Source organism: Acomys russatus, chromosome 5 (assembly GCF_903995435.1).
Source record: "Acomys russatus chromosome 5, mAcoRus1.1, whole genome shotgun sequence".
NCBI lineage: Eukaryota > Metazoa > Chordata > Mammalia > Rodentia > Muridae > Acomys > Acomys russatus.
In genome coordinates this window covers 29984633-29997484 of record NC_067141.1, presented here as the reverse complement: position 1 = coordinate 29997484, position 12852 = coordinate 29984633, and the positions used below count along the sequence as shown (strand labels likewise).

Genomic DNA, 12852 nt, shown 5'->3' with positions numbered 1-12852 from the left:
CATTGACCAATCAGCCTACATCCAAGCCAGTGCCATGCTGTTTGCTCGTTTTATTACTGTTGTTCTATAATATAGCTTGAGATCCAGGATGGAAATTCCTCCAGAAGATCTGTTATTGTATAGGACTGTTTTAGCTATTCAGGATTTTTTTTTTCCTTCTGAAGCTGAGAATTGACCCTCCAGGTCTGTAAAGAATTGAGTTGTAATTTTGATGGGAATTGCATTGAATCTTAAAATTGCTTTTGGTAAGATGGCCATTTTTTACTATGTTGATTCTCCTGATTCATGAACATGGGAGATCTTTCTATCTTCTGATATCTTTTTCTATTTATTTCTTTAGAGATGACTTTTTTCATATAAATTTTCACTTACTTCATTAGAGTTACACCAAGATACTTTATATTATTTGTGGCTATTATGAAGGATGTAGTTTCCCTAGTTTCTTTCTCAGCCCGTTTGTCATTTCTGTACGCAGGACTACTGATTTTTTTTAGTTGATTTTGTATCCAGCTATTGATGAAGGTGTTTGTCAGTGGCAAAAGTTCCTTGGTAGAATTTTTAGAGTCATGTGTGTATACTACCATGTCATCTGCAAATAGGGATAGGTTGACTTCATACAAATAGAAAACTATTTGTATCCCCTTGATCTCCTTAAGTTATCTTATTTGCTTTAGTTAGGACTTCAAGTACTATATTGAAATGAAGTCAAGTGTAATTCTTATAGGTTTGCCTTGATATGTGACTGGCCTTTTCTCTTACAGCTTTTTTATATTCTTTCTTTCTTCTGTACATTTAGTGGTTTGACTGTTATGTGGTGGGAGAATTTCCCTTTCTGGTAGAATCTATTTGGAGTTTTGTAGGCTTCTTGAATATTTATAGCCATTTCTTTCTTTAAGCTAAGGAAGTTTCTTCATTGATTTTGTTGAGAATATTTTCTGGGCCTTGCAGTTGGGAGTCTTCTTTTTCTTCCATCCCTTCTTTTTCTTCTTAGGTTTGGTCTTTTCATAGTGTCCCAGATTTCTTGGACATTCTGTTTCAGGAGCTTTTTAGATTTAACATTTTTTGACTTCTGTATCCATTTCTTCAGTCATATCTTCTATCCTTGATATTCTTTCTTCCATCTCTTGAATTCTGTTGGCGGTGCTGCTGTCTGTAGATTCTGTCCTCTTCTCTGGGTTTTCCACTTCCAAAATTATCTCAATTATGTTTTCTTTATAGCTTATATCTCCATTTTTATTTCTGGAAAACTTTTATTTATTTCCTTATCCAGTTTGATTGTAGTTTCCCATCTTTCACTAATTTATTTAAGTGTTTTGTTCAATTCTTCTCTCTCTTTATGTATTCCTTTTATAGTTTGAGGGATTTATTTTCTGCCTTTAAGGCCTCTATTATTTTCATAGCCTCAGATTTGAAATCCTTCTCTTGTGCATTGGCAGTGATAGTATCTCCATGGCTTTGTTGTGGTGGTGGTGGGGCCACTGATTTCTGGTGGTAAGAGATGGACATGGGGAGTGTTGCCCATGTTCTTTTTTTTGTATATAAATATTTATTTTTTAAATTTTTTTATTAATTTATTCTTTTTTAAATTTATTTTTTTATTAATTTATTCATATTACATATTGATTGTTAGCCCTTCCCCTGTTTCCTCTCATTCTTCCCTCCCTCCCATTTCTCCCCTTCTCCCCTCCCCTATGTCCATGACCGAGGGAGACCTCCTCCCCCTATATATGCTCTCAGAATATCAAGTCTCTTCTTGGTAACTAGCTATCCTTCCTCTGAGTGCCACCAGGTCTCCCCATCTGGGGGACATGGTCAGAAAAGGGGCACCAGAGTTCGTGTGAGAGTCAGACCTCACTCTCCACTCAACAGTGGAGAATATCATGTTCGTCGGCTAGGTCTTGGTAGGGGTTCGAAGTTTACTGCCTATATTCTCCTTGGCTGGTGCCTTAGTTTGAGGAGGACCCCAGGATCCAGATCTGCCTGTCATAAAGTTCTTCTTGTAGGTTTCCAGGACCCTGTGGGTCCTACAATTTCCTCTTTCTTCCATGCTACTCACGCCTAACGTCTCAATCGGATATCCTCTCCTCTGACCCACTTTCTTGGTAAGTAAAGATTTTCATGGTACGTATCCCTTGGACTAGTGTTTTGATATAAGTGAGTATATACCATTTGTCTCTTTTTGCTTCTGGGTGTACTCACTCATTATGATAATTTCTAGATCAATCCATTTAGTAAGGAATGTGTAGGTGGGCCTGGGAGGAATAAAGGGGATGAACTGAGGAAGAGTGTCATCAAATTACACAGTCCACAAATATAAAATAATTAATAAACTATTTTTAAATTTTAAGACACCATTATAACCCCTGTTAAGATCAAGTTAGAGAGAGAGAGACAGAGAGAAAGAGAGACAGACAGACAGACAGACAGACCGACAGACAGACTCTAAAAGCTGATTAGATCTGTGATGCATTCCACAAATCCTCAACTTCTTAACAATCCAACAGTAATGGTATGGGCTGCGGTATGTGATGATTTTATGATGATTATTAAATTCACTGAAATAAATATTTTAAAATACAGATGTGCCTTTATAGTTTAACATCTAAAGCTGTCTTGTTTTTATTTTTTTATTAATTTATTCTTGTTACATCTCAATGGTTATCCCATCCCTTGTATCCTCCCATTCTTCCATCCCTCCCACTTTCCCCTTATTCCCCTCCCCTATGACTGTTCCTGAGGGGGATTACCTCCCCCTGTATATGCTCATAGGGTATCAAGTTTCTTCTTGGTAACCTGCTGTCCTTCCTCTGAGTGCCACCAGGTCTCCCCCTCCAGGGGACATGGTCAAATGTGAGGCACCAGAGTATGTGAGAAAGTCATATCCCACTCTCCACTCAGTTGTGGAGAATGTTCTGACCATTGGCTAGATCCAGGTAGGGGGTTGCCCATGTTTGTACACTGGCCTATTCCCATTGTGATGTCTCTGGTTGAAGCTTGTATCTGGTGGCTGTTTGGACACCCGGAGCTTTCTGCAGCTTTTCTGGGTGACTTGAGGTCAGATCTTCTTGTGTTCCAAACTGTTGTGTCTGCTCAGTGGTAGAACCCAGAGACACTGGTGTTATTGTGAGCCAAGGTTTGTTCTAGGATGTGCCCTAGGATTTCAGAAACTTCCCACCAGCCAAGCACATGTGTGTGCACCCAGGCACCAGGTGGCTGTTTTGCCATTTGGAGCTTTCTGTGGGTTTTCTAGGTGACCTGAGGTCAGATCCACTTTGTTCCAGATTGTGGTATCTGCTCCGGGCTAGGACCCACAGATGCTGGAGTTTTTGAAAACCATTGCCTGTTCTATGCCCTGGGATTTCAGATGCTGCTCTCTGGCCAGTTGTGTGGCACTAGCCTTTGGAAGCTGTGTGCCCATCTCTGTGGTTTTGCTGGGTGGCTGGAGGCCAGACCCAACCATGCTTATCTGGGTGGTATCTTTCCCTGAGGTCATCACACCATTATTCCGCTTAGGTTCAGACTTTTCTTTGAACTCTTCCCTGGTGCTACTTTCCTCCCTGAACTCTGTATGTTGTATTTCTATTGGTCAGTTTGCCACTTTTCATTATATCTCTGCATGAGACTGCCCCACTCAAAATCAAGCAACACAGCCAATATTAGACTTTCTGGAGATCTCCTTTGCAAGAACTGTTAATATGTGGCTCTTCAATTTATCTTCAGGCAGATTTTTGGGACAAGAGCAGAAAGCAGCCCATTATTCACCAAAATATTACTAAATGATCACTAGTCTAACTGTTAATAGTCTTCTCACCTCTTGATCTGGGCTCCCACTATTCAAGTAACCGTCAGCACCTCTGCTTCCCTTGCTCCTGGTAGTATGTTTCATTAAGCTTCCATGCCTAACGCATTCTAATGCTTTCCTAATCCAATGTCTCAAGGTCCACATTTCAGCAACAAAAAGCAAGGTCAGGCCAACAACAACAATACGACACTCCTGGTAATAACTTCTATCTTAGTTGTGGTTTCAATTGATGGAAAGAGACACGATGGCCAAGGCAACTCTTGGTAAAGGAAAGCATTTCATTGGAATGGGCTTTCAGTTCAAACATTTTGCCCATTATCATCATGGTGGGAAGCATGGTGACATGGCAGGCAGACATAGTGCCACAGAGATAGCTAGCTGAGAGTTCTATATCTGGATCCACAGGCAGACATGTAGCAGAGCCATTGGGCTTTGCTTGAGCTTCTAAAATGTCAAAACCCATCTCCCAATGATGTAGTTCCTCAACAAAGCTACACCTATTCCAACGAGAAAATTGAAGATATCAAAACATGGAAATATCTCCCATGCTCATGGACTAGTAAGATTAACAGTAAAAATGGCTGTCCTGCCAAAAGCTATCTACAGATTCAATTCAATTTCCATTAAAATTCCATCACAATTCTTTATAGACCTTGAAAGAAGGATATTCAGCTTCATATGGAAAAACAAAGCAAACAAAGAAAGAAACAAGATAGCTAAAACAATCATGTACAATAAAAGAACTTCTTGGGATATCATCATCCCCGATTTCAAGCTGTACTACAAAGCAATAGTAATAAAAATAAATAAATAAACCACATGGTATTTTCAAAACCAGACAGGTTGGTCAATGGAGTTGAATTAAAGACCCAGATATAAATCCACACACTTACAGACACTTGATTTTTGACAAAAACAAAAAACAAAAACTAATGGAAAGAAGAAAGCATCATCAACAAACGGTGCTGCTCTAACTGGGTGTCTGCATGCAGAAGAATTCAAATATCTATCACCCTGAAGAAAATCAAGTCCAGTGGATCAAGGACCACAACATAAATCATAATACACTAAATTTGACTGAAGAAAAAAGTGGGGGGAAAGCCTTAAATGCCTTGGTACAGGAGACAACTTCCTGAACAGAACACTAACAGCTCAAATACTAAGATCAACATTAATAAATGGGACCTCATGAAACTGAAAAGCTTCTGTAAGGCAAAGGACACCATCAAAAGAACAAAATGGCAACCTACAGAATGAGAAAAGATCTCTACCAATCTTATATCATACAGAGGACTGATACTCAAAATACAAATGAAATCAAGAAACTAGACATCAAACCAAACAACCTGATTTTAAAAATGGGGTACAGATTTAAACAGAGAATTCTTACCAGAGGAATCTCTAATGGCTGACAAGCACTTAAAGAAATGTCCAACATCCTTAGTCATCAGGGAAGTGAAAATCAAAATGACTCTGAGATTCCATCTTACACCTGTCAACATGGCTAAAATAAAAAACTCAAGCGACAATACATGCTGGCAAGGATGTGGAGCAAGGGGAATTCTCCTCCAGTGCTGGTGACAGGGACAACTTGTACAGCTACTTCGGAAATCTCTCTGGAGGTTTCTCAGAAAATTGGGAATGGTTTTATCCCAAGATCCAGCTACACCACTCCTGGGCATATATCCAAAAGATGCTCCACTATACCACAAGGACACTTTCTCAACTGTATTCATAGCAGTTTTATTCATAATAGTTCAAAACTGGGGATAACCTAGATGTCACTCTACTGAAGGATGAATAAAGAAAATGTGGTACATTCACACAGTGCAATACTACTCAACTATGGAAAACAATGACATCATGAAATTTACATGCAAATGGATGGAATGAGAACACATCACCCTGGGCCAAATGTGGTTGGGCACACCTTTAATCCCAGCACTCAGGGGGCAGAGGCATGTGGATGTCTGTGAGTTTGAGGCCAGCCTGCTCTACAAAGAGAGGCCAGGGCTACACAGAGAACCCCTGTCTCAAAAAACAAAAAATAGCAAAGAGGAAAAGATCATTCTCAGAGAGGTAACCCAGACTCAGAAAGACAAACATGTTATATGCTCACTTATACGTGGAAGCTAGCCATAAAGTAAAGGGTAGCCACATTAGAGTCCATGGATTCCACGAAGCTAGGTGACAAGGAGGGCTCAAGAGGGAATGCTTGACTCTCACTAAGTAGGAAAAATAGAATAGACATCATTGGTGGGTGGGGAGAAGGAACTGGGTGGGGAAAGGGTTGGAGATGGGAACATGAGGAATCAGGCAAGAGGAGAATGCAAGAGTGGAATGGTATCTCTGGTGTGAGCTAGAAACCTAAGGCAATGGAAACTTCCAGTAATCCATGAGGAAGACCATAAATAAGACTCCTAGCAATTGTGGATGTGGAACATAAAACAGACATCTCCAGTAACCAGAAAAAACTACCAAAAAAGGAACTGGGACATCAACCCAGCCACAAAACCTTCCAAGCACAATTTGTACTGCCTACAGAGGTTCAGGGGTAAATATGGGACATAAATTGATGGAGAGGCTAACAGATGACTGGCCCAGGCTTGAGCCTCGTGCTGTGAGAGAGACCACTCCTGACATAATTAATGATACTCTGCTATACTTGCAAACAGGTGTCTTGCATAACTTTCATTTGAGAGGCTTCACCCAGCAGCTGATGGAAATGGATACAGAAACCTACAGACATCTAAATATTAGGTGGAGCTTGGGGAATTTGCAATTAGGATATAAAGCTAATTAATTAGTTAGTTAATTGAAAAAACAGAAGTAGTCATTGAAGATTATATTTCTGTAATCATGCCTTTGACCCTAGAGATCACTGAACACAAACAGACATTTCTGTTAGGGTTCAAAAATCTGAGTGTTGTTTTGTCATAGAACTAACATCTTATTGGACATGAGACATGTTCAAAAAGAAATTAGAACCCCTACTCAGATCTAGTCAATGGACAGGACATTCTCCACAGTTGAGTGGAGAGTGGGGTCTGACTTTCACACGAACTCCGGTGTCCGATATTTGACCACATCCCTGCATGGGGAGACCTGGTGGCACTCAGAGGAAGAATAGCAGGCTACCAAGAAGAGACTTGATACCCTATGAGCATATACAGGGGGAGGAAGTCCCCCTCAGTCACAGTCATAGGGGAGGGGAATAAGGGAAAAATGGGAGGGAGGGAGGAATGGGAGGATATAAGGAATGGGATAACCATTGAGATGCAATATGAATAAATTAATAAAATATATTTAAAAAGAAAAAAAGAAATTAAACACATGGCAGAACATGGTTTAGACTTCTAATACTTTGAAAGTTCTTTTGCAGGCTGATTAGGATAATTAAATAATACAAGTTAATTCTAAGTTGATCAACTCATGGTCATGTCAATTACTAGTCTATTTTTTATCACAAGAATATACATCCTAGGTTTAACAGATAGGTAGGAATCTATAGATAGATAGATAAGGCAAAAAAAGTTAGATAAGGTCTTCAAAAACTTCAGAGACCTACAGAATATGTCATTTAAAGATGTTTTCATTGTTTTAAGATTCTTTGACAATAAGACAGGCTAATTCCTGGCAACACTCAGCCTACCTCAAAGAAGACAATGATCATCAAAGAACTTCCTTATGGAGATGGCTTCAAATGTAGCAAACATGCCACTGGGAAAAGTCTCCTTGTTTCTGCCATAGACAGAATTCTGCCTAAAAGGGGGCCAGCTTGGGTGCAGGCAGAGTCGATGGCCAAAGGCTGCCAAGACAGGGTGAGCAAGTCCTCAATAGTTCTTGCCTCACAAATATGTCTGTCACCTACATTGGGCCAGAAGGCTAATGGTGATGCTCCAATGTTAGAGAGAGTTTTGGGTCACTTCAGGAACCAAACTGTCTCCGTCATCTTCTTATTTGGGCAGCTGCTAGCCTGCATTTCCTGTCTACTCAGATCATTAATCTTATTCCTTCTCAAGTCTCTGATGAAGCTGAAGACCAGATAGTTTAGTCTTATAATTAAGCTTAGTTGTTTAGGGGTTAAGATGTTTTTAGGTATAGATAGATGTTTTAAGTGGTTAATGATGAGATATGATAGATATTGTTTTACAGTCAGAATTTTAGACTCACCAAGATAGGAAAGAAGTTTTCTTCAAGGTTGCCAAACACAAATAGCCAAAATATTATGAATATAACATTTTTATAATTCCTGATTGTTTCATGGTTCTTCTTGATATAGGTAGTTTATTATGTGTCTGTGTAATAATTTAAGTGTATATGGAAAAAGAAAAGTAATATTAAAAATTCATTTGTTAAAAAATAAATAAAATAAGTAAAAAATAAAAAATAAAAAGAAAGATGAGAAGAATTAAACAAAGGGATGAGACTATCTGTTATTTTTAAACAACAACTGCATTGTTTCCCTAATGGAATCTTTGTCTTTTCCTCAGGTTTGGAAGGAGATTAATCTTCATATTTGCTTTACTGCAAATGGCCATCATGGGGACCTGTGCAGCTTTGGCTCCCACCTTCTTCATCTACTGCTTGCTGCGCTTCCTGGCAGGTGTTTGCATCTTACCCTTAGGCACAAATAGTATTTTTCTCAGTAAGTCATACCTTTTGATAAAGATTTTCCAAGCTTTTGATGATGCAGATATCCTTCCCAACTTTCTTAGAAGTCAAGATTCTTTTTTTTTTTTTTTTTTTCAGTGGTAGAATGGACAGGTCCTAAATTCCAAGCCTTGGTGACATCGCTGGTCTCATGTGCTAGTAATCTTGGAATTGTAGCAATGGGAGGTTTGGCATTTGCATTTCGAAACTGGCAGCACCTCCAGCTGGTAATGTCTGTGCCAATATGTTTCTTCATTATACCCACAAGGTATGAGCTTTCCTCCTCTATGCTTTAAAATCCTGGGGTGACCATGTCCATGGAATCAGGATATATGAAATGCATTTGTCACAGGCTTTGTAAATTAATATTTGTGTCATTCCTGTCATGTCTGAAAAACAATGTATCCTTGACATAATTACTGCTCTGGGTGATATAATTCATGAGCAAATTTTATTCAGGAGTTCTTCACTCAGGCAAGGATACATGATAAATAAAATTTCTCTATGACATAACAAGAAATTTGGCAATTGTATCAAAACTACTCCCATACATTCTAGTCATTTTACCTCCATGAAAATATTCCAGAAGTGCAGGTATACTGCATAACTGAATAAATTTCTGTTTTCCTATGAAATGTACCTCATAATATCAGGCTATACGCTTTTGTTATAACTGAATGACTTATAGGTATTATATTTAAATATATAACTATTCAAAAAGAAATTTAGTTAGATAATGACTCCTTGAGAATTTCTTTCCACATCATCTTGAACAGGTGGCTGTCAGAGTCAGCTCGGTGGCTGATTGTGACCAACAAGCCCCAGAAGGGCTTAGAGGAACTTAGAAAGGCTGCACACATAAATGGAATGAAGGATTCTGGAGACATCCTAACCATGGAGGTGAGCATGACGCCAGGTGGCTATGACACAGAGGGTATACAGTCTTGGCATGTGTATTAATTAGTGCCCAGGATACAGTGTGATCTCATTAAACCGCTGCATACAGTTCTTTAACTCAAAGAGGATTTTTGTAAAAACCCTTACTTGATGATATTGTTCAAATTTAAACATTTTATATAGACATATGATTTATACATGATGAATTCTAAAATTTTATACATGTATAAAATGTATTTTTCATTTATACCCTTTATTACGTTACCACTTCTATTGATTCTCATCATCTTCCTATTTCTACCTTCTAGTCTCTTAGCCTCTCATTTTGAATCATCTTTTGGGGGGGTTGTTTGTTTGTTTGTTTGTTTTTTGAATCTTCTTTTTTAGGACATAGTATGTTTAACTAAGGCCACTTACACAAACATGCTAAAGATTTACATATGGGAACACAGACAACTTACATATAGGTACACTAAATGTCCCTCTTTTCCTCAGCAACCATTAGCTGCCTGCAGAGCCTCAGGAGGGAGTACGGCTTTATGGGGCCTGACAACTAACAATATCTAACTCTGTGCGTGTTGTCAAACAGAGATGGGGATAATGAATATCTCCTTTCAATATGCCATCTACTCTCAAAGATGGTATAGTGATTGGCATAGCCTCGGGCAGATCCTGTGCAGGTATTCATAGTTGCTAAAAGTTCAAGACTGTGATGTCCATAGCACATCTGCAGTTTAGCATCACACACTTGCTTTTACCATTTCATCTGGAACTTACAGTCCATCCTTCTCCTCCCTCCTCCATGATATTTCTTTGCCCTTGAGAGGGATGAAAGAGACTTCTCACTTAGAGATGATCACTGAATAGTCACTTATTCTCATTCCTTTGATCAGTTGTGTTTCTTCAATGACTGCCGCCCACTAAGTACAAAATCTTCTTTTATTGGGGCTGATGTGAGCACTAACCTATGGCCATGAACAAAAATGTCTGACCTATCAAAGAATAAGCTTTATCTCCTATCATCAGCCTAGGAAACATAATATCAACAATCATAAAATCAATATCCCAACAGTATGCTATATATTATGTATTTGTTCAAAAAACAAGAAACACACACACACCTTGAATTAAATTCACTTTTTTGAGTCTATTTTTCTGCCAGTGGAATCATTTTTAAATCACGGGATGCTGATTAAAAGTAGCATGAGACCAAAGGGTGGAGGAAGAAAGCAAAGAAAAGAAAACACACACAACCTTAGGCACGCGCACACACACAAACCTACATATTAAATGCCATAGCATTTAAGTTCATTCTGGTATGATGGAAGATTTGGACAAGAATCTAAGTAGCTCTTTACTTGCTGTCCATGCTCTGTCACCGTGTACTGTTTAAAAGGTCATCTCTAGAAATAACATTAGTTTCCTCTAACTCCTTGATTCATATGTCACACTTTAATTATGTTTGCCATAGGCTACTGATGTCTGTGCTTTTTGACAAGATAGAACTAATAATTAACAATCTGGTATTCTGTGAGTACCCACTATGCACCAAAATACTCATAATTTTGTGAGAACTAAACTGGTTTTTTGATGCTATCGCTAAAGGTTCTGAGAACCAACATGAAGGAAGAGCTGGAGGCTGCACAAAAAAAGCCTTCTGTGTGTGACTTGTTCCACAAACCAAACTTGCGAAAGCATGTGTTTCTTCTGTCTCTTTTGAGGTAGGTTTCACATGGCATTCTCTATTTGTTTCCATTTCAGTTGAGATAAAAATTTGAATATAAGTTAAATTATGCAAGTATATATATAATATACATATGTATGTATATATATACTCATTAATATACCAAAATATATATGAATATATATATACAAAGTTATAACATAATCCTTAAGTGGACAAAGCCCATTTTGTTCTGCAGGAGGCCCCAGTGTACTTGCCAGTGAAAAATTACTCTTTTCTAAGGGATTATCACTAGGGGGAAAAACACTTGTAAGGGTAGCCCCATTCCCAACATTGGATGGCTAACACAAAACAAACTCAGTGGCATCTTTGGAAGTTCTTTGTCTAACAATGTTGAATTGTGGCATTTTGTTTTAAATCTTACAGGTCCTTTGTGTATATATTATGACTTCTGTTTTTATGGAGTTCCTCTGTGTGAAAGCATGTTTGTCATTGCCTTCATGTGTATATGTTATGCTTTTCTCATTGACTTTTTTCTTCTTTGTTTGCGCTTTTTTTTTTTTTTTTGGTCCTATTCTAATTTGGTTTTGTTTTATCTTACTTTATTTTATTATTATTCCTTAGATGTCTGTGATTTCTAAAGACACAAATGAAGGTGTGGATATTGATAGGAAGGATGGCGGTGCATAACTAGGAGGGGTTAGGAGAAACATAGTCAGAATATATTGTATGAAGAAAAATGTGCTTCCAATGAAAGAAAAAAATTTAGGCCATGAATGTTGAGCTGGTAAGGAATGTGTAGGTGGGCCTGGGAGGAATAAAGAGGATGAACTGGGGAAGAGTGTCATCAAATTACACAGTCTACAAATATAAAATAATTAATAAACTATTTTTAAATTTTTTTCTATTTTTAAATTTTAAGACATCATTATAACCCCTGTTAAGATCAAGTTAGAGAGAGAAAGAGAGAGAGAGAGAGAGAGAGAGAGAGAGAGAGAGACTCTAAAAGCTGATTAGATCTGTGATGCATTCCACAAATCCTCAACTTCTTCTTAATAATCCAACAGTAATGGTATGTGCTATGGTATGTGATGATTTTATGATGATTATTAAATTCACTGAAATAAATATTTTAAAATACAGATGTGCCTTTATAGTTTAACATCTAAAGCTGTCTTTTTGGGATAATCATATTCATGTCTTTTAGATGTGAATTTTATTTATTTATTTTTATTTTAAAAAGTAATTTATTCAGATTATATCCTGTTTGTTATCTCCTCAATTGTATCTTCCCGTTCCCCTCCCTCTTTTGCCCTATTCCCTTCCCTTAGAGCTCTGACAGAAGAGGACCTTCTCCCCCACCAAATGATTACAGCCTATCAAGTCTCATTCTGGTACCCTGCTTCCCTTCTTCTGAGTGCCATCAGGCCTCCCTACCTGGGGGAAGTGGTCAAATTGGGGGCACCAGAGCTCATTTACGAGGCAGTTTCCACTCTCCCCACATATATGGAGAATGAGCTGTCCATTAAGTAATATGCTGTTACTCTCCTTTTTTTGTTTCTTATAGATTTGTAGTAAACATACCTATTTGGGGCTTTGTGGTCCACCTCCAACACTTGACAAGTAATATCTTCCTAATGCAATGTCTCATTAGTGCTGTGTCCATCCCAACCAGTGTTTTTGGATCAGTTTTACTGAATCACATCGGCCGTAGAACAAGTCAACTATTTCTCATTTTCCTGTTTGGAATCTCTATTCTGGTAATAGTGAATTTGCCTCAAGGTGAGTAAAGAACTAAGGGCAAGAGGAAAAAATA

At 38.2% G+C, this 12852-nt stretch overlaps 2 protein-coding genes across 2 annotated transcripts in view; one reads left to right on the top strand and one right to left on the bottom strand.

Moving 5' to 3' along the window:
- The window catches only part of LOC127189790 (solute carrier family 22 member 19-like), a 39438-nt gene extending 28337 nt beyond the window's left edge, over positions 1-11101 (top strand). The window contains exons 3-6 of the mRNA XM_051146894.1: positions 8296-8450; positions 8555-8723; positions 9232-9355; positions 10958-11101. Coding sequence (XP_051002851.1) covers positions 8296-8450; positions 8555-8723; positions 9232-9355; positions 10958-11077 — 568 coding nt within the window. The 3' untranslated portion in view covers positions 11078-11101. The remainder of the gene's footprint in view (positions 1-8295; positions 8451-8554; positions 8724-9231; positions 9356-10957) is intronic.
- Positions 1-12852, bottom strand: part of Macrod1 (mono-ADP ribosylhydrolase 1) — an 899697-nt gene that overhangs the window by 169900 nt on the left and 716945 nt on the right. The gene's annotated exons all lie outside the window — the stretch shown is intronic.